Raw genomic sequence first — 26298 nt, forward strand, 5'->3', positions numbered from 1 at the left:
TTGGAGAAAACCCAGACTTCATTGCTCGATGAAGCATGTAGCTTCGCAGTCGTACTTCTTGCACTCCTCCATCTCTCGCATCTCTTGCGCATTGTGGTTCTCCAACACCTGCACAGCGGCGGTCTTGTCCGGATTAGGGATCGTCTACACCAGATAAGCCACGGCGTTTTTCTCGGAGAAAAATACCATCCTTTGGTTCAACAACGGTTGCTGCGTTTTCCACGTTCGGATACAACCCTGCCCAGTTGCTGTGAGAGATTGACGAGTGCAAGAAGACCCTCTTTCCATGTTCCAGACGCAGGCCTTCGCCGAACTGAGATACATCGCAATCGACACACCGGCCGCTTCAGAATCAGTGACTAGCATACCCAGCTGCTATTGGCTTCGTCGGCTACACGTCTGAGCTTGGTACTAGAGATTAGCTAGAACAGAAGAGCTTTCTAATCTGAAAATGTTTTTCTGTGCATGTAGGAAAGTTACTTCCTCCAGCGCGTGGATACAACCCACCACAGCATGTGCAGACAGTTGTTAGATTTCGGCCATGTCTTGCTGATGCACACTTGTATTTTATATTACTTTATTTCTTTATCTCTTCTCACTGTGTATTCCATGAACTCGTGCGCCCTCTCCAATGACATAGCTTTCGGTTGTTTCCATCAGCGGTTGTATCGCTAGTTTTTGAAATACCATTCTTCCTCGACGAGATGGTAGCTTTGACGGATGGTGGTGGCGCCGTAGACAATACCTGTGGATCTGTGTGTTTTTGTGTGCACATACTCGATCTCTTTCTCTGGTTTATCAGAGCCTAGTAATGCCTTGTATTGCGTGGTGGTGGTGGTCGTTGTTGTTGTGGGCTCGCTTGAATCTCGCTTGTCAAGTTTTCTGCATGCCCGAGTGGCTGGAAGCATGTCCCCATTCATATTCTATGGGCATGGTTGGATTGCACCAGACTAACAGTGAGGAGATATACAAAGTACATCACCAAGCCTGTATGTGGTCAAAGTTCCACTTTCATCAACAAGTAGAGTATTAACGTTTGTTCAGATAAGTTTTCTTCAAGAAAGAAAGAAAGCATGCTTGTGTCTGCACATGAAGCTCATTGGAAATTGGAGGGTTAAGTAGATTTAAAAGAATGGTTTTTGTGCTAAATGGCACAACTTTGAGGTAGTCTAATGAGAAGGATTTAAGGTTGTAAGAAGGGTTATGTTTTTTTAATCTTGTTATTTTTTAGCACTATTTCATTAATATAGTTTTTATTATGAAAACAAATTGCAATGTATCTTTTCACTAAACAAAATAAAAGAAATCCTACTCATAGTGCAAAGAGGACAAACATTAATTTAGATACTCCAAAATCTTGCAAATATTTCTTTTTGTCTTGACACATCTAAAATTGCACATTTGGTCAAATGTTTTGATGGTGTTAGCTATTTTTGGGATATTTTTCATGATATGTATCTATTTTTTTTTAAAAAATTTATTGCAAGATGTCTGATTTTTATTATTATTTATTAGAATAATTGTTTCTACTTAATATATGGATTTAACTTAGAGGATATTAAAATAATAATATATTGGTATTTTGTTTTTAAAAAATTATAATAAGAAATTTATAGATTCTAATTGGAGTTATCTTACATGCATATTTTAAAGTTTAATAATGTCATCTTGCAAGTATAGTTTTAATGTAAATGTTTAAGGACTTGTATTGGATATGGATTAAAAGGTGCTTTTATTAAATCATGTAACTATGAATATCAAATTATTAAACATCCATTTAAAAGAGTAAAATTTTTACTTCAAAGTTTATTATATCTATAAGATTTTATATATGTTTGGAAAATATCTAACTAATTAACTACATTTTGAATAGTAGTTTGGTGAGGAAATTAAAGGTATAGATAAAGTTGTTCAAGTTGGTTAAATGAAAAAAGTAGCAATCATTTGACCAATTATTTTTAATTAGAAGTTAGCCAAACTCCATATATCTAAGATGGTCTTTGTTATCACCACATGGTTACTAAGCAAAGAAGTAAGAAATAGCAACCATTCTTATTCTATTGTACAATGTAATTAAGCTTTTAAGTCTCAAGGCTTATCTATATGTTTCAAATTTCACTCTTTTTAATGGTTTAGTAAGAACTTTTGTTGGTTGTATATTGGTGTTAATATAATTTAATTTTTTTTTTTTTTTTTTTTTTTTTTTTTCTAAATATAACTTTACAAGTATGATGGTAGAGAATTCTATCTCCTTAGTTTTTTCTATTAGTTGACTTTGTAATTGTCAACTTGTCATGGACATGTATTTATTGTAATTGTTATTCAAGTAATATAAAAAGGTAGAAATAGATAAAAGTAGATTAATTTTATAATATCTTCTAAAGAAGCTTCCTAGAAGCTTTATAGATGTTGCTTTGACTTTATATGTGTTTGTTGTTGATTGGTAGGTTAGACACTTGGTCAGCAAGTTAAGCACGTGCCACACATGTTGGTAGCTTGCGGAAAAGCTAACTATATGGCGCCCATATAAAAAACTTGCCTTATAAGTCAAGATATGTGTTGTACAAAGTCAACACGTTTTGGAGGTCTTATAGAATTTCGCCATGTAGCTCCTAGATAGATAATATATATAGAAGTAAGAATGAAGTCTTCTTCATTCTCGTCAATTTCTTTCTTGCTTCTAGTTTAGTTTGAAGAAGTGTCTAGTTTTCTTGTATTTTGGCAATAGCAATTCTAGTTTCTTTTTAATATACATATTTTTTTATTTCTATTTTTTCATACTTCTTTGAAAAAGTCTCACTTGTATATTTGTTTTCTTTGAATTCTTATCTTTGAGAGATTGACAAGAATACACTTACAATATCAAAGTTTTGACTTTTCTTGATTAAGAATGGATTATCTTTTTATCTTGATAAGACATAAGCATATTAGATGTTGTGGATTATCCTCATTTAAATTTGATATTGTTTTTTTTGTTCTCAAGTTCTTTCTTTTATTTATCTTTAGCAATATTAGACATCTCTTTTCTTCTAAGTATTATTATAATAGAGCTTGTCAAAATGAATAGTGCAATGGTACAAATGCTAGTATATTTAAGGGAGTTAATCAATGTATAATATTGTATGCTTCACAATTTTGACAACTTATGATTGATATCAAGTGGGATGATGCTGCACTCATTAGCCAATTTCTTTATGGATTATAATATGAGGTAAAGAAATTGATGGTCAATTTACTTAATCCTCAAACATTGAGTCAAGTAATTGATTTTGCTTTGAAGAATGACAATCGACTTTTTAAATTTTTATTTGAAAATTGCATAAGTAGGCCTCAATGTTATTATATTCTAATTGTTTATAGTATGTAAAAATTGACTAAAATATATGATATATTTATAAGTATTGATGTGTATTAGAGTGGTTAATAGGTTAATTTAAAGAGAATTGATGTAAGAAAATTTATTTTGAAGTTTACTTATTTTGATTGTAATATTTAAATTATATAAGATTTAAATATTTAGTACAAAATTTAAAGAAAAGATTGGAGCTCAAAGATGAAGATGCAAACCTCTAAGAAGCTTATTTGGAAGGATGAAAGTAAAGTATGGATGGATGAAGGTAAAGAATGAGGATCTTCATCCCTATTGGTCAAAAGCCATGTCTTATAGGCTCTGAAGAGGCTATCTGCAATGATAACAAGGATTTTGGCAACTTCAAAAAGAACATTTGAGAATTAAAATCAATGATTGCACAAAGTTTAAAAGGTTTGGAATTAAGGTGATGAAGTTATAGCCATTTGAAGTTAATGTGTCTTTTTAAGACATATTGTTACTCTTTTGAAAATACAAGGAGTTATACAATAGATTTTGAAGATCAAGAATGCAATCATAAGGGTGATTTCAACATTTACATCTTTACAAAAGAATTGTTATATTTGGAGTTTGTATGAAGGAGTTATAAAGCATTGAAGACAATACATGTAATTCAAAGGCAGTACATGGATCATTTTGTTGATAATAATAGTTGGAAGTATACCTTGAGTTTTTGAACAAATTTTTGGCTCAAATTTTCTAAAGATATGTATTATTAGGTTGAAAAACTATAAATAAATTTTTTTTATGATATTTAAATATTTAGTTTGTGAGATATGAAGAAAATTTCATAGGGGTATATTCAAGCAAGGCTATGAAGCTATTGTTAGCATTTTAGCAATATCTCAAGATTTGTAAGAAATTTGTAATTAAACTTTTTTGTGATAGCTTTTTAAAGTACATCAATACTTCATGTAAATTTTAAGTTTGTTTGGATAGGTCGATTGTGAGATATGATCTATTGAAGTTTGGAAAAAATTCACCTTAGGAATATATAAGGATTTCGAATATTTTTATTATATTTTGGATTTTCTTTAGTACTAAGAAATTATGTATTGATGTAATTACCTATATTGGAATAAATTTATATACGTATATATATATATATATATATATATATATATATATAACTTGATACTTTTCTATCTTGAGACTTGATTGAACAATTAGAGATAGCCAAAAGTCCAATGCTTTTTTAAGACAAATTCTCTCTATCCAAACATTATTGGTGCTTCTTTTGAGAGAGCCTTAAGGCACCAAATTTTTCAACAAGTCAAGATGGGAAATCAAATCCCAAGGTTTGCTTTACCAAGTGGAATAGGTACCCATGATTTATTCAAGGTATCTGCTAAATTTATAAAAGAGAGGCAACAAGTGCATTGAAAGGATAGAAACAACACCTAAGCTTTACAAGTAGTGATGGATAAGATTGGAAGGTTTGATGAGAGTGACATCACTAAGTTCCTTAGGATTTATACATGTAAAACATATGTGCATCAAGTTTCAGAATTGAAGATGATTACCATCTTTGATTTGGCAATGATACCAAAAATTAGAGGGAAGATGCAGGAGTTGCATACTGAGGCAATGTGAAGGAAGAAATTTGAAGAACTCTTGAAAGATAAAGTTTTTGAGGAAGATTTAGAGAGAATGAAAAAACAAATCTTTTTGGAGTAGATTGAGTAAAGGCCAAGAAATCAAATGGCTCCAAATGAACTAATCATGGAATTTGAGACTAAATTTGGACAATTGCCAACACAAGAGAGGTAGCTCTTGGAAACAAAAAAATTGGATTATTCTTGTTGGCAACTGTTGAATACTTAGAGGACAAGCTGCTCTTTTATTTAGCAAACAAGATATCTGAGAGTAGTTTTATCAATAAGGTATTTTAGTAATAAATAATTATTATACTACAATATTTATACTATTGCAATAAGATGTTCTTATAATAAGTTATTATTATATTAAAATATTTATATTGTTACAATAAAGTGTTATTGTACTACAATATTTTTGTTATTGTGCTATGTTGCTATTGTGCTATAATGCTTTATTGCTTCAATGTATTGCTATGATGAGATGTTGCTACAATGCAAGGTTATCATCTTTGTGATGGATTGTTGGAATATTATGATGTTGCATTCAAATGCTTTTGTTGTTGTAATGTATTGCTAAAATATGTTGTTGCTATGCAATAATGTCTTTGCTATTGGAATATGTTGTAATCAAATATTAATACATTGCAACATTTTTGCTTTGATATTTTGCTATTATTCTTTTTGTTTTATATATTATTGAGTTGTATTTTTCTTCAATAAAAATATTTAAGAAAATAAATAGTTTTTTATAGGTTATGATAGAAAATAAAAGCATGATACACAAAGACAATTTCTTGCTATTGGAGCTTGAGTTGGAGTTGCAATGATTGATGCGTACCTAAGCGTGTCAATAGTCGCTTCTATAGTTGCAAGATTTATAAGAAACATCTTTATAAGTTAAAAGAAAAGAATCAAAGTAATATATCCTTCTATTTCAAGCTCAAGTTAAATAGTGCTTAGTGAACATGTACAAAAGTAGTCAAAGATTGCACCACTAACTTTGTATTGATATCTAGTAGTATTGAAGGTGCATAAATCTCATTGTTTCTATAAATTATAATTATAAATTAAATAATATTATTTATGATATTAAAAGATCTCTTAAGGAATTTGTATCCTTGAGGTAGGAATTTGATAATAATTTGTTAAATAACTTAACAATGGTTATTAGATGTATTGGTGTTTTATTTAAATATAAGTAATATATTTTCTATTATATTCTTTTTTTACTTAATGGATTTAAAGAGTTGGAATGTTTTTTAGCAATCTAACCAAGTTTAATAATTTACAAATCAAAATATTTTATCGAAGTTATTTTTATGTGATATGTAAATCCATTAAAAAAACACCTTCCTTAATTGAATGTTGTCATAATACCTTTTAACATAGTTAGGCTAAATGATTAATGTTATCATTAGTGAATTTATTGTAAGTCTTATAATACTCTATAAGATGGCTTTTTAATGTTTTTTTGGTTTTAAATTGATGTTGTTTGAATTTTTATTGCTTTATAATATTTTTAATTTTTTTGAGGGAGATTAGAAATTAATATTTTATAATACTTGTTAATTCATACTTTTTTCTACTTCCAATCTAGTAATAACAAAGAAGTCTAATATTTCTACTAAATTAAAACATAGAAGTAACTACACTAAGAAAAGTTCAAATCTGTTACTAAACAAATAAGAAAGCTTTGAAAATCTATTGTATTGTATTATTATTTTACAAGGGGTGATTTTATTACATTTAAAAGATGTTGGACTTCTATTTTGTAAATAGGTTTTTACTTTCAAAGTACCTTTCCAGTACATTTTTGGTAATTTTGAAAAAGATAGCATACAAGTATTATTCATTCTGGTATCTTTTTTTCCTTTTTCTTTTTTTCTATTTTCTTTCATTCAGCCACTCCCTTTCACATTTCACAGTGGAATATGTGTTTCTATTACTTCATGTCTCATGCCTTCCTGGGCACATTATCTCTTTTGTCTTCTGATGTAAGAAATTTCTCTAGTTGAGTATCAACTCTTAAAATCATGCTTATCTAATCGATTCGATTTATATTATAAAGTCATTTGATTTAAAATACATGTTTGCTTATGCTCTGATTGTTAATCCTTGTGCAGGAATCAGTAACAAATATGTGTGACTTGACATTCCGAATATTAAGAATATCAAACATTTGTTATTTGACAGATTTTCAGAAAAAGCTTTTCAAGTATGTCATTCCATAAGTTTTATTTTGTTCGGTCTACCTCTGAAAAGTGTGCAAATCACCTGACTGTACACTTTCAGCAACTTATGGGTTTGAACACATTGACAAGTTCCATAAGGGAACTGTACCAGTAGGTCGTGCCTTTTCCTTGCTCAGGTGGTACAATGACCTGTGTCGACAGACTTATTGGCAATCGCCATGTAAAAACTATTGACATTGACAGACACAAAGTAATGTGTTGCAGTGCGAAGACTCAACCTTCTTCTCGTAATAACTGGTACTGGTTACTTCTCTCAATTAACCACTGCGGTTTTACAGAAAGTCGAGGACTCTTAGTGACTTTCACAAAAATACTCGTCTATTAAAATGAAAATAACTACCAACAAAGAGCCCTCATCATGAAACTTTCATTATGTATCATACAACGCAATTACCAAATTCAAACTACAATCAAACTAGTTACATTACAATCAACCGGGTTTCGTCATAGAAGTTTCATGCTTTCTCACGAAAAGCAACCAAGCTTAATGGACAACAATCAAGCTAGTTTACGACAAAAGCACCGAAAGAATCTGAGAGGATTGACCTGACGCAATTGCTGCCGTTACAGATGTTCAAGTGGACTTCGCTATTCGTATCGGAGAAACTCAGAATATCAAGCCAAGTGACAGATAGAAGTCGCGGCTCAACACAACTATACAAAATAAAATTCAAACATGAAAAACCCCATTCTTTTGCTTCTGGGATGTTCAAAGTGAACTCACATACTCAAATTCAAGAGTTCGTTGCGAAGCACATCCAGGCTACTTTGCCGTGTGAGCGACTGACTGTCAGTGCCTCACCATCAAAGCTACTGCTACCCGACCCAGAACCAGAGAGCTCGACAAATTCGTTCCCTAGTTGGGCCTGGCGACCAAGAACCCGCAGATCTGCACCTGCTTCTTGCTGTCGAAGCCCAGCACGCGGACCCAGCAGCTAGGGTACGACGTCTTGCACTCCTGGATCTCCCGCAGCACCTGCGAAGAGTCGGTGCACCCGAACATGGGCAACTTCCACATGGTCCAGTACCGCCCGTCGTAGTAGCCCGACGAGCCCGACCCCGAGAAGTTGGTGCGGCTCACGGCTCCGACCTGGACAAGTCACCCCAGCGCGTCATCAGACCACATTTGCACCGTGACCTCGATGCCCGCGGAACCCACTCCGGACGACCACATACCAATGCCTCTGCCTTCGACAATACTACTGTCTACTCGTGGGACGCCGGGAAGAGCACCGACTTACCGTGTCGAACTCGATGCAGGGAATCAAGTTCTGCTGGATCATGTAATCCACCTGCCTCGCGATCTGGTCATCGCTCAGCGGGGGCAGGTACGAGAAGGTCTCGAACTTGGGCTGCCCGATGGGGTTCCACACCTGCGCAATCACAAAATCGTACAACTCTTAAAATTTCCGGATGTCTCATCTCGTGGAAATCGACTAATACGACCCCGAATATGTTCGATTAGGGGACGACAGAGACTCACTTGCATGCATTGCACGCGGCTGCCGTTCTGGACGGAGCTCAATTGCTGGGATTTTGAAGTGAAAAGGGTCGCTGACTTCAGTCCGGAAAAAGCCTTGACGGAGGAAGACTCGCGAGAGGCGGCCACAGATGATGACGCCACAGTCACAGAGACAGGAGCCACAACGGTTGAAGCCACAGCGGAGGCCATTGCTAAAATCTCTCCACACTCGAATCGCAAGGGCAATGCAGCCAACAGCTTAGGCACAGGGGACACCGAGCAAGACCTGGTGGGTACAAATTCCATCCGGTATGTTTATACGCTTGGAAGTTTTTCATTCCTTGTCTTCATCCAACCATGCCTTGCTTTCATCCCTCTCAATAAGCCTCTTATTAGTTAAGATTTTCTTCTTTAGACTCTAATCTCCTCTCAAGGCTTTATACTAAACATTTAGGTCTTACAATTTTTTTAAATGCTATAATCAAAAAAGATAAAATTCAAAATAAAGTTTCTTAAATCCACTCTCTTTTAATTAATCTATTAATCATTCTAACACACACGAAGACTTATGAACATATTATATGTTCAAACTAATTTTTACATACTATAAGTAGTTACAATACAACACTGTGGTGTCGTGTTGTGACACAATTATATGGTAAAAATATGACTAAAAATGATTTTTTAATTAATATTCTATTATATTAGTTCAACAAGAATTTAAAATATTTTAATAAGACTTATGTAAAAACCTCATAGTCTATTTTCTTATGTTATAGCAAGTAGATAAAAGTTAATTAGTATTTTTACCTTTTAGGATATAGAAACTTTTTTACTACCTTAGAAAGGCCATAAATTATTAAAATCAAAGTAAAAGAAGTAAATGGTTGATATGGTTGATACTAGGGTCAAATTAAAGGTAGTATTAGGCTAAAAAATCCTTAGGATAGATTAGATTGATATCCAAGGGTCGACCGTTTGTAAGACGGGATAGAAATCTGACCTCTAATCTCCAAATCAATTACCTAGGAAAAATAAAGATTTCATTTGAAGATTGGAGGTTAGGATTTGAGAGCTAGCTTGAAGTTCTTTCTAAAGGCATAAGGACTATTTTTATAGGATTTTTGAAGACTTGGCAATTATTGTTCAAAGTCAAGATGTGTATTGGTGATTTGGATTTTATATAATATAATTAGGGCTAGAAATTTTGGCTAGTTCGTATAATTGGTGTAGCATCTATGATTCAAAATTTGGTATTTTTTGGTTTATTGGATGTGCAAAGTGTATGTAAAATTTTGTAATAATTTAATAGTGTGGTTTGGAGATACCTAGTTTTTAACACAAGAGGGTTTCAAAAGTTGGTTGTTTGGAGTTGAGTAGGATTTTTGTGATATCTAGAGATTTACTATTTGGATCAAGGTGAAATTTGGCATGGTATTGAAAGACTTAAAGATCATGTTGCATACCAATTTTGTGTTAAAGTTAACAATTGCAAAAGGAGAAATCACTATTAAGATTTTTTACTTCACTTTTCAAGTTGGCGGCTAAGTGACATCAATGCAATTTTTGGAGGTTTTCTCACAATTTGTAAGTTGGATTGGGCTGAATCTAAAAATCTAAATTGCTTAAATATAAAAGTAACAAGGTAAATAGAATTTAAATATAATTAAGGCTACTAATAAGAGTATTTTTTAGCACTTTTGAATTGAAATTTGAATTATATTCTTCTCATATTGAGAGTGTAAAATTCACCCCTCTACCCAAATTATAAGATGGCTTTAATTAAGAGTTGCTTGTAATGGGTAGTGTAAAGTGAAAGATGTAATGAATAAGAACAAAAGAAGAAATAACATAAATAAGTAAAGAGAATGTATACAAGCAAATACACTTTCTAAAACTTAGTCATAGTATGTTCACGGAGTTTTTATTCAATAAAAATAAAAAGTAAAAATAAAAAAAGTATATTTTTAAGAATTTAATTTTTTAAGCTTTTTAATGATGTATGAAACATATAAATCCGACTTACTATAAATAAATTATGTAGGTTTAAAAATAATATGTAAATAAATAAAAGTTAAGTAAAAATATTTATCTCAAGGGTAACTGTTAAGGATAATAACTCGATGAAAAAGCAATTCAGACAAGTGAGCCTTCACTCAAAGAAAGGTAACAAAATATAAATAAATAAGTATGTATATTGAAAGAGAAACTGGAATGGCTATTGCCAAAAGACAAAGAAACTAGAAATCCTTGAAACTAGATTGGAAGCAAGAAAGGAGTGGACAAGAGTGAAGAGGGCTTTATTCTTGTCTCTTTATATACTATCTAACTAGGGGCTACATGGTGACGTTCTATAGGATCTCCAATATGTGTTGAATTTGTAGGACACATGCCTTGACTTACAAGGCAAGTTTTTCTACGTGTAGGCCACATAGTTAGCTTGGTCTTCAAGCTAACATGAGTGGCATATGGCCAACTTGTTGACCACATTTCTAATCCAAAAAGTCAATTAAAGACACCTACGAAATCAAAGTAGCATCTATGAAGCTTCTAGAAAGCTTCCATATCAAATACTATAGAATTAACTTACTTTTACCTACTTTTACTTACTTCTACATATTTATATATGTAATTATGAGTATATACGTGACAATAACTTGCTTATAAGTCAAGGGTTCGAACCTCACCAAGACTCACATGTAGTGTATATTAGGTGTCTAAAGAGGCCTTGAGGCCTTAGTCTTATATTCCTACCTATACCCAAGGTGCTACAACCCATATGGAACTTGTATACCTTCCTTCCTGTAAGGACTATACTAGCTGCTGGTCTTCCTATTTTCTACTAGTAAAACTCTTTTTTTTGTAATTTTGACTTCACTATGGTATTTAAAAACATCCAATTAGCTTGGAAACTCAATGTGGCCTTCAAATCTTACTCCCTTTCTTAATAATGGCTTCGAAAGTAGTAAAACTCATTTTTACCAAGATCTTAAACATTGCTCTAAAAATTCCTAAAAAAATTATAAATAAATTCTAAATAAATTTTATAATGTTTATATAATAATAATATCCATGTAAGGCTACATTTTCCTATCTTTTTTATTTTTGATAATAATAAACATCAATTTAAATCCACTATAAATTATATTTTTTATATCAATAACTAAAATGATATGAGGTTCTTTCTCATGCTTCTTCTAACTATTAATATTTATAGTTTTTATAAATAGTACATATAGATAGAAGACCAATATAAATATTAGTTTTAATAAATAATCCTTAATACTTAATAATGAATAAAAATACTAAATCAACAAAGATAATTGCTTCCAAGACTTATTAAGTCTCCATCTCCACCACTAACATTCTAATTTTCTATTTTTCAAAGGATTTCTATACTACTCACTATATATTGTGATTTAAACCATTCTAAATGTATATTTTTATTTTAAAACAATAAATGAGTCAATTTGATGACTCGCACATGGTGACTATTTGGGATGACTTATAAAAGAGAAGAATCTAGAATTGACCTTCTAAAATGCTATCAAACATAAAGAGGATTTTTCTATGGAAGTTCTTAACAACTATTCAAGATAAGAATGAGTGACTTATTACTAATTTGAAGGAACTAAAGTAGGTTTTGTTCTATAGAATTAATTAAAAATAAAAAAAATTAAATCTAATTTAAGAATAAATGATTGTATATATATATATATATATAGATATAGATATATAAAAGAATCGGAGCTAAAAAAGTGATCTTTTTAGATTCTTCTTTAATATGAGAGGATTTTACTATCAACCTTCTAAGGCATATATTTTCGTTGGGTGTCAATGTTGGTCTTTTCTTGCATTAACACTAGCTAATTGTGATAGCCTATTTTTTCCAACCGGATTTGAACTCAGACTTCATCTAGACCTTCTAATCATTCCAATCTATCAATTAAAGATTGTTTAGTTGGCAATCTATCTGTCAAGGCAATACAAAAGGAAAGAATTTCAAACTCGATTAGTAAAATTGCTTCTATGCCATAAACTAAAGAAAAAAGATTTGCTTGGGTTGTTACTTTAAAGGTTGTTCTATAAGCCCATAAGGCTACAAGTAGCTTTATATTTCAATCTCGTTTTGATGTTATCACTATTTTCTTGAGAATATTAACCAAGATTTGGTTGACCCTTTCTGTATGTCCATTGATTTGAGGGTGATAAGAGGTAGTTTTTCTAATGTCAATTTTAAATTGATTAGTGACGTCTTCTATCATTTTATTTAAAAAATGATTACTCCTATCACTAATTAGAATTTTTGAATATCCAAATTTAGTGATGATCTGCTCATAGAAGAATTTTGTGGCTTGCTTGGCATTGTTGGCTTTAACTACTTTTTCCTCAGCTCACTTCATCAAGTATTCACTTGCTACTATTATGTATTTCTATCAGTGACATATATATTTACCTCAATAGTTACTTATATGATTAAGTAAAAGTAGGTAATTATAGAATAATTTCATAAAGTCTTCTAGAAAAGCTTTCTAGAAGCTTCATAGATATGATTTTGACTTTAGATGTGTTTGTAGGTTAGAAACTTGACCAAAAAATTAACCATGTATTGGTAGCTTGTGGAACAAGTTATCTTCGTGTAATAGCTTATAGAACAAGCCAACTATATGGCACATACATGAATAACTTACCTTGCAAGATAAGACATGTGGCTAGAAAAGTCAACACATGTTGGAGGTTCTATAAAACATCGCCGCGTAGCTCTTAGTTAGACAGTATATATGGAGGCAAGAATCAGAGCTAAAAAAGTGATCTTTTTAGAAATCAAGTTCTATCTAAGATTGTACCTTTTCCAATATCCTGATGGATTTACTCAAGTCAGATTTATATGCGCACTATTATCAAGAAGTGTTCTCTCTTGGTTTGCACTTTTAATGAAAAAAGATTCACGACTCCTTTATGATTTGAATTCATTCTTAGAATTATTTATGGCTACATTCAAAGAAAGTGATTGAGAACAAGTAGCAAAGACCAAACTTTTATCCTTACGGCAAGGATCACAATTAGCTACTACATATGCTGCCGAATTCCAAAATCTTATTTGCAACGTGGACTGGAATGACAAAGCACTTATCAACCAATTTTGATATGGATTGAAGGATATCGTCAAAGATTTGTTATTAACAATGCCAAAAATAAAATCTTTGGAACAATTTATTATTCAAGCCATTGCATGTGATAATTTTTTATTTGAAAGACATCAAGAACAAAAAATTTGGTTGAAGAAGAACAAGTCAAGTAATAGCAATAGCTTCCAAGTTTTCTGAAATGTATTTGTCAAAGCCAAAACCAATGCAAATTGATATGATACATTTTAAATCTTTCACGAAGCAGGAAAAGACTTGATGTCATGAAGAGGGATTGTATTTATATTATGGAGAAGCTAAGCACACTACTCAATATTGTCCAAAGAAGCAATACAATTACAAAATGAGGAGCACAATTACCAAAGAAGATAATAAATTGAAAAACGAGGTTCTCCAACTACAATAGGGACCATGCGATTGGAATCATGTACAACACCTAGTAAAGGTCCTATCTTCTCCTCAGATCCCTCATCTTGTTTTATAATAGAAGTATATTTAGGACCTAATAATTATAAAGTCTTTGCCTTATTAGATTCAGGAGCCTCAACATGTTTTATAGATGAAGATTTAGCCAAAAATCAAAAAATACTTTTAGTGAAGAAAGTTAAATCTGTACATATAGAAGTCATAGATGGTTGTTTATTATCTTTTGAAAATGTTACCAATGAAACTATTCCTTTAGATATAGCAATTAAAGATCATAACAATGTAGTAATATTTAATGTAATAAAATCTCTCTCTAATTTGATTATTTTAGGATTATCATGGCTAGAAAAAAATAACCCTCAAATAGATTAGATTTTTCATAACTTTAAATTTTTTGATAGTATAATCCAAGATCGCATTAGCAAAGTAGAAGTACATAAGTTCAATATGTCCAAATCTTTACTAGTAGGTACAAAAACTTTCATGCATGGTGTAAAAGAAGGATCATCTTTTGCTATATATGCTACACCCATTTCTAATGGTGAAACAATGTCAAGTAGTATTCCTAAGCAATATCAAGAATTTCAAGATTTTTTTTAAAAGAAGAATGCAGATATTTTCCTCAAACATCGACCTAATGATTGTTCAATTGATCTGTAAGAAAGAGCTCAACCACCATAGGGATCAATCTATAGCTTATCGTAGAATGAATTGGCTGCATTAAAGGAGTGCATTGATTAGAATTTGGTAAAGAACTTCATACGCTATTCTAAATTTCTAGCCAAGGCTCTTATCTTATTTGTGAAGAAGAAAGACAGATCTTTGTGAATGTGTGTGGATTATCGAGGACTTAACAAGATCATTATCAAAAATAGATATCCTTTGCCTTTGATTTGAGGGCTTCTTGACCAACTCAATCAAGTAAAGATCTATACCAAAATAGATCTACAAGGAACATACAACTTAGTTTGTATCAAAAAAAGAGATGAATCGAAGACTACTTTTCAAACTAAATATGGACATTTTGAATATAATGTCATGCCTTTTGGATTCACAAATGCATTGGCCACTTTTCAACATCTTATGAACGATGTTTTTCATGAGTTTTTAGATGATTTTATTGTTTGCTATTTAGACAACATTCTAATCTACTCTAAGAATATAGAAGAACATGAGCTTTATATTTGTCACGTATTAGAGAAAATTAAAGATGCAGGATTATATGCCAAGTTGAAAAAGTATGTATTCCACACTACTCAAGTTGACTTTTTAGGGTACATTATTTTCAACACAGGCCTTATGATGGATTCCAAGAAGGTTCAAACTATCATAGATTGGAAGATTCCAAGAACAATACGAGATGTGTAGTAATTTATGGCCTTTGCTAATTACTATCAAATCTTCATCAAGAATTTTTCTCAAATTACAGTTCACTTACACGTTTGATTTATAAAGATAAACTTGAGTGGAATAAAGAAGCAGAAGCATCATTTGATGCTGTAAAGAAGAAATTTATTTTTGCACCAATCTTACATTGCATTGACTTTTCTAAGGCATTTTTTATGGAAAAAAATGCATCAGATTTTGCTATAGGTGCCGTATTCTCACAAATGGGAACAAATGATAAACTCCACCCAATAGCTTTTCATTCAAGGAAATTTTCAGTAGTCGAGATTAATTATGAAATCTATGACAAAGAGCTCTTTGCAATCGTGGATTCATTTTAAGAATGGCATGATTACCCAGAAGGCACCTTAAGTCTAGTTACTGTGTATACAAATCATAAGAACCTTGAGTACTTCATGTCAGCACATATCTTCAATCGTCGTCAAGTCCATTGGAGTATGTCTTTATCTAGATTCAATTTCAAGATCACTTATCAATCCAAAAATTAACAAGGTCTATCGAATGCTCTATCTAGATGTTCTTATCTTGTACCAAAAGAAGAAGATGTATCTTTTAATCAATTGAAGCCCAATTATTTTCATCATCTAGTTATAAAATCAACATTGATTATTGATTCATCATTTGTAAAGTAATTTCAATCAAGCATGTCCTCTGATCTTATTATTCAAGATATCAAAGATACTTCTTCTAAGCCTCATGATACTTCTAAGTTTGAATTCAAGAATAATATATTATATTTCAAAAGTTACTTTTATTTTTTAGAAGGTGAAGCTCTATTACGTGTTCTTCAAGCTCGTCATGACTTTCCAGCAGCATGATATTTTGGATACAATAAAACTTTGGAACTAATATCCAACGATTTTTAATGGCCACAAATGTGAAAAGCAATCAAAGATTTTGTACAATCTTATGATATTTGCTCAAGATCAAAAACTCCTCATCATCGATCTTATGGACTTCTTCAGCCGTTACCCATTCCAAAACAACTATGATCTTCTGTTTCTATGGATTTCATCATGGATCTTTGAATCTCAGGTTCTTATGACTCTATATTCGTGATAGTAGATCATTTTACCAAGATGATACATTTTGTATCATATACAAAATCTATCTCAGATGAAGAAACAGCTAAGCTTTTCATTGACAATATCTATCACTATCATGGATTACCAAAGGATATTATATCAGATAAGGGGACTCAATTTGTATCAAGATTTTAGAAAATCCTATTCAAGATTCTAAAAGTGGACATAAAACTTTCTTCAGCTTTTCATCCTCAAACTGATGGACAAATAAAAAAGGTTTTTCAAGTTTTGGAGCAGTATTTGAGATGTACCATCAACTATCATCAAGATGAATGGACAACTCTTTTACCATTGGTAGAGTTTGCATATAATAATTTGGTACATTCTTGCACTCAACAAACACTTTTCTTTGCCAATTATGATTATCATCCACAACTTGATACTTTTGACTTTTCAAAAGTTAATAATCCTATGGCAGAAGAGTTAGTAAATCACTTGTCAGAGCTACATACAACAATGAAGATACAATTAAAAGAAGCTCAAGAATGATAAAAGACCAACGTGTATGCCTATCGCAAGGAGCAACCATAATATAATATAGGTGATAAGGTATGGTTATTTTGTGGTAATATGAAGATAACTTGTCCTTATGATAAATTAGATTATCGTAGGCTAGGACATTTTTTTTTATTTGTGAACTAATCAATGATGTTGCCTATTGATTACATCTATCAGAGTCTATAAAGATCCACCTTATATAAGACATGTCTCTACTGGAGCCATATAAGATAGTGAATATCTTGAAAAAAAGACAAATGCCACCTCCTCCTATTGAAGTGGATAATAACCAAGAGTTTGAGGTGGAAGAAGTCTTAGACTCAAGGTGGCACCAAAATAGGTTGAAATATCTTATTCATTTGTATAGATATAATATTAGTAAATATACATGAGAGCTATCTAAGAACCTTACAAATACAACAAAGAAAGTTGAAGTCTTTCATCAACGATATCCATCAAAACCAAGATGAAGAATAACAAACCTTTGCTATAAAAGAAATAAGATCAAAGAAAAATAACATTCTACCTTCAATATTTTATTGTAGCTTCTATGTATTTGTGATGAAATAGAGCACCAACAACCAGTAGATTCAATTCAAGAGCTTTTATTTGCGGACATACCACACAAGATATTACGATTGTCACAACCTTCAAGACAATGGAATTGAGATGGATATCTTTAAGAATGATATGTTGTTCTTTGAATAGATGACAAGATACAATGTGTTTGGTATCACAACCTTCGAACAGACTTCTAATCTTTAGTGATTTTATTAGAGGTAGGAACAACTCCTGATGGTATTCCAAATATTTTATTTGAAGGAAGTTACGAAGGCCTCAACAATGATCAAATAAAAAGGTGATCTTTTTGCTCTGATATGGGACATTATAGATGGTTTAGAGGACCTATCAACCATCTTCAAAGAGAACAAAGATTGGAGTATGTAGTAAATACAATTCCTTGCATCTTGGACTTTTTCAACATATGAAGACCGCTTCTCATGGAACTCTTTCCTAAAAGGAGGGATAATATCATAGACATATATATTTACCTCAATAGTTACTTATATGACTAAGTAAAAGTAGGTAAATATAGAATAATTTTATAAAGTCTTCTAAAAAAGCTTTCTAGAAGCTTTATAGATATGATTTTGACTTTAGATGTGTTTGTTGGTTAGAAACTTAGCCAAAAAGCTAACCATATATTGGTAGCTTGAGGAATAAGTTATCTCCGTATAATAGCCTATGGAACAAGCCAACTACGTGGTGCATACATAGATAACTTACCTTGCAAGATAAGACATGTGGCTAGTAAAGTCAACACATGTTGAAGGTCCTATAGGACATCGCCACATAGCTCTTAGTTAGATAGTATATATGGAGGCAAGAATGAAGCCTTCTTCACTCTTGTCAATGCCTTTTTAGTCTTAGTCTTGTTTTAAGTCTTTTTAGTTTTCTTATTTTTGGCAATAGCTATTCTAGTTAATATTACATCACCTTTAGAAAGACTTTTTAGTTCTCTTCAGTGATAGAAGAGTATATTGAAGATTTTCTTGCTTTGAGATTCATGTCCTTGACAGTTTCATATCACTAGTGGATTTAAGATGAACCTCTCCAATATAATCAATGTCCCATTTTTCAAAGAGAACTTAAGGTAAGGACACATGGAGAGAAAGACTCATCCTTAAGTCATTTCTAATATATCGTTGACATGTATTACAAGCCTTGATATATCTATGGACATTTTGGAATAATGTGGATTAATAATAGCCAATTCTAAGGATTTTTTAGCGCATTAAGGTTCCTAAAAAATGTCCTCCGCATGCACTATCATGACATGCCAAGAGAATGATAGGAATTTTGTTGCCCATCATATACCTCCTTAACATCCTCTCGATTCTACGTCTATATAATTTACCTCCAATTATGGCAAAGTATCTACTATTGATTCTCACCTTCTTACATTTTATTTTAAAAAGATGAGAAGGCAAAGCTTAGGTTGTCAAAAACTTGGTAATTAATTCATACCAAGTAGAAGTAGTTGAAACAATAAACAAGGTTTCATATATTAAGGTGTCATCAATTGAGGCTTCACTAATTTGTTTTGACAACCTAGATAAATGGTTTTCTTCTTTGTACATCTTTCTAGGCTTGTATTCTACTATATAATCAAATTTTTCTAGTAGAAGCATCCATCTTGTAAGTCTACCACTTAAATCATCCTTATTAACAAGGTATTTGATTGCCATGTGGTCTACAAAAAACACCATTGGATTTAAGAGAAGGTAATGTCTAAATTTCTTAATAGAAAAAACCATGGCAAGGCATTTCCATTCCGTCGTAGTATAATTCTTCTCTGCAAGATTCAATTGCTTACTAGCAAAGGCTATGGGATAGTTCTTGCCTATTTTTCCACTTGCTTGACATAATATTCTTCCTATGGCTATTGATGAAGCGTTACAAAGTACATAGAAGTATTGAAGAAAAGAAGTCTAAAAGCTACAAGTACTTAACATCAACAAGGATTGTATTCTAAGAGAAGTATGGAAAAAGTTGTGTCCTACTTCCAACACTCTTTACTTATAGGTGGAATTTACATCCGAAGTACATAGATCTCATCCATAGTCACATTCATCCTTTCAATCTAAATCTAGATCTAGATTTATCTTAACCTAGCCGCCACCTTAAAATCCTAGCCACCGCCATAGTAACTTCATTTAATCCTTTGTTATCTTTTGACTATTAGCAACTTACTATGCTTAATCTTTATATGGTGTTAACTAAGTAAGAACTTACTAATCTTCAACACTCCCACTTTGCTAATTTTCAAAAGACTTTTAATCCTAATCTTTGAATTAAGTCATGATGTCTATCCTTCACTAATACCTTTATAAGCACATCAACAAGCATGTCATTTGTAGCACAATACTTCATACCTATTATTCCATCTTCAATCTTTTCTCGTATGAAATGATGTTGAACATCAATGTGCTTAGTCCTTAAGTGGTGTTTTGGATTCTTGGCAAATGCAAGACATCCTTGATTGTCATACATTATTAGAGTTGCTTTTAATTGCATTAGACCAATGTCTTCTAAGAGTTGCTTTATCCAATGCACCTCCATTGCACAATGACTTGCTGCCATGTACTCTGCCTCCATCGTTGATCTTACAATGGTAGGTTGTCTCTTGCAATTCCATGAAATGACTCCCACTCCAATGAAGAAGACATACCCTATTATAGATCTTCTATCATTTGCATCTCTACTCCAATCCGCATCACAATAACCTTGCAAATCAATGTTCTTACCACCAAGGCATAATTTGAAGTTTTTGGTACCTTTTAAATACCTCAATATCCTCTTTATCGTTTTTCAATGCATTGGTCCAGCCTTAGACATGTATTGCCTTATACCACTTACCACACATGTAAGATCTATTTTTGTGGCTACTATTGCATATATGAGTGAATTTACTACAGTCTTGTATAGAATACTTTGTATCTCACCTTTAACTTGTGCAAACTCTTCATCCGTGAGCTTCATCAACTTCAAATTTGCCTCCAAGGGTGTTCTAATGGACTAGCACTGTTCCATGTTGAATCATTTCAATACTTCTTCAATGTGCTTGATTTGGCTCATTGTAATGGTCTTGTTATCACAATCTCTTACAAATTCCACTCCCAAGCAATAGTGCAATTCTCCCAAATCACTCATCTCATATTCCTTCTTTAATTTGGTCTTCATCCAATCCATCTTTTCCATATTGTTAGTCAAGATGATCAAATCATCAACATAAAGGATTACAATCAGCAAGAACTCTGTAGATTGCATTACATATAATGAATGATCAGCCTCACTCTTCACAAATCCTTCATTGACAAAAAAAGTGTCAATTCGTTGGTACCATGCCTTTGATGATTATTTCAATCTATACAAAGATTTCTTCAATTTGCACAAAAGATGTTCTTTGCCTTGTTGTACAAATCCTTGAGGTTGATCCATGTAAATATTTTCTTGTAATTTTTCATTCAAAAAGCCGTCTTCACATCCATTTGGTATATTTCTAAATCCATTGCTGCCCTAATTACTACAATAGTCCTAATGGTGGTGAATTTGGCAATGGATGCATAAGTCTCATTGAAATCAATTCCAACAACTTATGAGTAACTTTTAGCAACTAATCTTGCATTATGCATCACCACCACACCCAATGCATTTCTTTTATTCCTAAACACCCACTTACAACCAACATTAGATCGATTTGTTGGAAGAGGTGCCAATTTCCATGTACCATCGTTCATAAGAGATTCATATTCTTCTTTCATAGCCTTCTCCCACTTGATTGCATCTTTACACTTCATAGCATCACACAAAGATAATGGATCAACAAAAAGAACAACATTTTCATGTTCTTTACTTACTTGAGAGAAGATGTGATCCTTCTACCATTCGCCATATTGCCTTCTTTCTTTCAAAGAATATCTCCTTTCACTTGTAGAAGAACATTCACCTTGTTGTACTCTATGTCTTTTTCCAACTTTCTTCTTTCTTAAACCTTGTCATTTTTTACTCAATGGTTGATACTAGTAGAATAGATATTAGTTCGTTTTTATAAGATATTGGTAAAATAAACTAATAGTCCATAGAATAGTCAGTTTAGGAGCACGGATGGTTGACTTAGTTATTAAAAGTAGTTAATTATAGGATTACGGTTAGAATATAGAAATCAATAGCAAATATATAGGAATTGTAGAAGTTTTTTGGAGGGCCAGACTGTGATAGTCATGAGTCGGAATTAAGCTTGGTGCTTCTTCTTTGTTTTTTTTGTTTTCTTTGTTGTTGAAGAGTAATGGATAGTTTTTGAATACTGAGAAGTGAGTCTGTGGAATAAATCAAAGATTGATTTATGAGTTATTGATTATATAATTGGAGTACTAAGTAATTGAATTATATGAAAAGTTATTGAAAGATTGATTATAGATGGAAGATTATGATTGTTGTTTATTGAGAGTTGTGTGTTTGTGTTTCGACAAAGGAAGTCTGTGACTATAGGAATTCTGTGAATTCAAATTGGTTAGAGTGAAGTTTGTTCTTCCTAGTGTTGGATGAAATTTATTGAATTTTGAGCGGTCTTTTGAGAGTGCAGGGTTGCACATTGTGGTTATCAATTGATGAAGGAGTATTGTTACTAGGAAGAAGTATCGTAGTATTTCTTAGTATTTTAGTGGTTCTGAATACAGTTAATTGTGTGACCCTAATAAGTGAAACTCATGTGTTTAGTCTTTCTCTGTGTTCGAATTCTCCTATACAGATTTATTCTAGAAAGATTTGTAGAATAAGTAAAATGACAATCACATTTTGGTGCTGCTGCCAGGGAATGACAATAGTATTAAGTGTTAGGAATTAACTATTCGATGAGTAGCTGAGAAATGAGAAGCAAATTCAGTAGTATATAATGAAAGATTATGGTTATTAAGAATGAGAACATTACTGTAAAGAAAACATGCTAGTCGAAAGAAAGACAAGAGAGAGTGCAAGCAAGAGAATCGTTACAAAACGAGCAAGAATACAAGTTAAAAAGTAAGCATTGACAAAGTTGGATTAAGCCATGGTTGCATGCCTGTCGGCATATCCGAGCATACCTAGAAGCTGACCGATCTCTAATATTTTAGACATATATACCATTAAGAAAATTGCCAAGAGCACTTGCAGGAAATTTTGTCAACAGTCCAGCATACCTCTTGAGCTCGTTAGCTACAAGTGGAAGAAATACAAAAGAATTGGGTACTTTGTTGAGTACCTTCTCAATAGCGGAAACTGTTGATTCTTTAAAAACTGGTTCCGTTGTCGTATTGTAAATGCTTACAGTATGTAAAAATTAGTTAAAACATATTATATGTTGATAAATCTAGATGTATGTTAGAGTGGCTAGTAGATTAAATTAAAAGGAATTAGAATAAGAAACTTTACTTTGATTCTTTATTTCTTTTGATTTTGACATTATATATATATATATATATATATATATATATAGATAGGACCTAAATGTTTAGTATGAAACCTTGGAAAAAGGTGGAAACCTAAGGATGAAAATCTAAACTAGTAGGAAGCTAATTGAGAGGGATGAAAAAAAGGCATGGTCGGATGAAGGCAAGGAATGGAAAACTTCATCCCTATTGGTCGAATACCATGCCCAATGGGCTTTGAAGAGGCTGCCCGTGACCTTAAGAAGGGTTTCGACGACTTCAAAGGGGGCATTCGGAGATAAGAAGCTAGAGTTGTGAAGTTTAGGATTTGGAGAACAATTTGTGTACAAAAATTAGAGGATTTGGAGTTAAGGTGAAAAGTTATAACCGTTTGAAGTTAAGGTGTTTATTTAAGACATATTGTTACTCTTTTGAAGGTACGAGGAGATTTACAGCAGCTTTTGAAGATCGGAAGGTGCGACTGGAACTGCGATTTCAAGGCCTACATCTTTCATGAAAAAATTATTGCTTTTGGAGTTCATATGAAGGAGTTGTAAGCAGTTGAAGGTGACACTTCCAAATCAAAAGCAGTAAGTAAGCGGGTTTGTTTGTAATAATGGTTGGAGCCATAACTTGAGTTTTCGGACGAATTTTTGGCTCAAACTTTTTGGAGAATGTAAAATTTTGTGTTAAAAAGCTATACATATAAATTTCGTGGCATTTGAGCTTATATTTTGTGAGATATGAAGAAAATTTCACGTGGATGTATAAAGACAAGGGTTTGAAGCGACTGTTAGGGATTTCAAGATATCTCAAGATCTGCAATGAATTTGTGGTTGAAAATTGTTATAAAAGATAATAAGAATTTATCAGTACCTCATGTAAAATTTGAGTTTTTTTGGACGGTGGGATTAAGAGATATGAGGTGTTGAAGTTTGGAAAAATCTCCACATAAGAAAAAATAAGGATTTAGAAGATTTTATCATATTTTGGAAGTTGTGGGTTACTTGAGGATTGTGTATTTGGTGTAATTACTCAAAAAGAGAAAAATTATATATTAACTTAGGGCTTTCCTTATTTTTAAGCTTGATTGAATAATCAGTGATAGCCAAAAGCCTAGCGTTTTCTTGAGGCAAACTCTCTCTATCCTGACACCATAGAATGGCATAAATTGCTTGCCAATAAGGGCCAATTCAGCATATTTTAAAATCCATCATTTTCACCTCCAATTCAATCAATAAACTTATTTAGGGATAATAATAGTAAATTGAAGAGGTTGGAAAGTCTGGAAAAGACAATTGAAGAAAGCAGTGGTAATTTTAATAAGAGATTAAGCAGCACATTGTTCTCTTCAATGGCGACGGGTGGTTCAGTGGTTCCAATAGCAGTACAAATGGGTGACGTGAGCAATCGCACAATGAGCATGGCTCCATTACCTACTTTAAGGGACTTTTTGGGTGCAGATCTTGATCAACATTTGTCTCAATTTCTGACACCATGTGTAGCCAATAATGGAAGAATCAAAGATATTTGATTACAATGGTTGCCAGCAACCTTAAAGGACAGAGCATTTGAATGATACAACCGCCAACCAGTGGATCAATTTCCGAATTAGGAAGCATTAAAGAATATATTTTTAACCCATTTTTGTCCAATAGGTTTTAAAGATCATCTTCAAGAAAGGTTAATGAACAGCAAAATGATCCTAGAGGAGACCATGGAATCATATTATGGCCGAGTGGTTGATATACTCAATAAGTGGCCGAATCACCAAATGTCGGAGGCATTTATCTTATCCATATTAATCAATGGTTTGCAACCACCAGAGTTAAAAATGTTTGTGAAGGAAGTTCAACTCGTTATGGTGTCTGCATCCCTTAATAGAGCCAAGGTTTGGGAGAAATGCCATTATGATCAGTTTTTAACTGCGGGAGGTACGTTGATTCCAGTTCAAGGCAGTTATCAAAATCCGACTTGGAACGGATCAGTGGGTGCTTATCCATGGATGTTAGATACAAAGACCAATTCCAGTGCCAATATTCAAGGGCCAATTAATGTCATCCCATTGCAAGCTATGCCACCAAACGTGACAACAACGTATACTCCCTATTTTTCGTATCAACAACAAGCATTAACTGTACCAGAGTTATCAATAATATCAATCCCAAAAGATTCCAATGAAGCCTTGTTATTGAACTTGACAAAGAAAATGGAAGAAATAGCCGTCAATATGGCCGTTAATATTGCCAAGGATAAAGAGAAGAGACAAAAGTCTACCAATACTAGGACCAATGTTTGGTGCAATAATTGTAAGGGCCACGGTCATTTGATAACAAAATGTCCTTCACCCTCACAAATGATGGGTCAATGTACATTTTGTGGAGGAAAGTATTTAACAGCTAGTTGTTGGAATTTGCAAAGGCAATAACAATTCAGTAATTAGACCATGATCCCACTAACTCACTGGGACGTCAATCAAGTCCAATTAGAAAATACGTTTGGATGGAATGGAAATCGATCTAATCGATAAAATTGAGCATTCAATAACTTTCAAAGTTCCAATTTTAATCACGGATCTGTATCAAATCCCAAGAACTACGAGAAGAAGCAGCAGAGGTATCAATAATATGCTCTACTTGTATCATTGAATCAAGTTCCCTTCGTTCCAATGGGACAACCAAGAATATTTTCTAAACTTATATAGAACAAGCATAATAGGTATATACTAGTGAAGACACCTAATATGCCTGATGGATGTGCAAGAAGACCACTTTGTTGTTTTCGTTGCAGACAAATTGGCCATTATGTCAGTGAATGTCTCAATCTTAGAGCCAGTGACGATTATGAGTCAGTTTGTGGGAATTACAAGTAGTCGGAGCATACTTATCAATAATGTAATGCTCCATTCAATTTCAATAATCGAGATTGATTGATCCAAAACCAAGGAAAAATGGAGGAGATAAATCAAGGTTCTCAAGATTCTCTAGTAAATCGGGTGGAATGTGTCCAAGCCATGCTTACCAAGAATCAGCAAAAAGAAAAAGGACCAATTCAACATTCGGGTGATCTTGAAGCAAAGGACTAATG

The 26298-nt window shown here is 32.5% G+C and overlaps 1 protein-coding gene across 1 annotated transcript; it reads right to left on the reverse strand.

The window, feature by feature from the left end:
* Positions 1–7789: 7789 nt before the first annotated feature.
* On the reverse strand, positions 7790–8961 carry LOC149987958 (ribulose bisphosphate carboxylase small subunit, chloroplastic-like). Its single transcript, XM_090255373.1, has 3 exons — positions 8704–8961; positions 8462–8593; positions 7790–8310 (listed from the first exon to the last, which is right to left on the reverse strand). The coding sequence occupies exons 1-3, from the start codon at positions 8890–8892 to the stop codon at positions 8077–8079; spliced, it is 555 nt and encodes a 184-aa protein (XP_090111499.1). The 5' UTR covers positions 8893–8961; the 3' UTR covers positions 7790–8076.
* Between the last annotated feature and the right edge of the window lie 17337 nt (positions 8962–26298).

Source organism: Physcomitrium patens, chromosome 13 (genome assembly GCF_059467195.1).
Source record: "Physcomitrium patens ecotype Gransden chromosome 13, ASM5946719v1, whole genome shotgun sequence".
Classification (NCBI taxonomy): Eukaryota; Viridiplantae; Streptophyta; class Bryopsida; order Funariales; family Funariaceae; genus Physcomitrium; species Physcomitrium patens.

What these genes read in the sequence shown, in the direction of transcription:
- LOC149987958 (XM_090255373.1), bottom strand. Translation starts at nt 8,892, where the DNA reads ATGGCCTCCGCTGTGGCTTCAACCGTTGTGGCTCCTGTCTCTGTGACT. An exon ending in GCCGCGTGCAATGCATGCAA is followed by an intron (nt 8,594 to 8,703) that starts GTGAGTCTCTGT and finishes GTGATTGCGCAG; the next exon opens with GTGTGGAACCCCATCGGGCA. An exon ending in CCTGCATCGAGTTCGACACG is followed by an intron (nt 8,311 to 8,461) that starts GTAAGTCGGTGC and finishes TGACTTGTCCAG; the next exon opens with GTCGGAGCCGTGAGCCGCAC.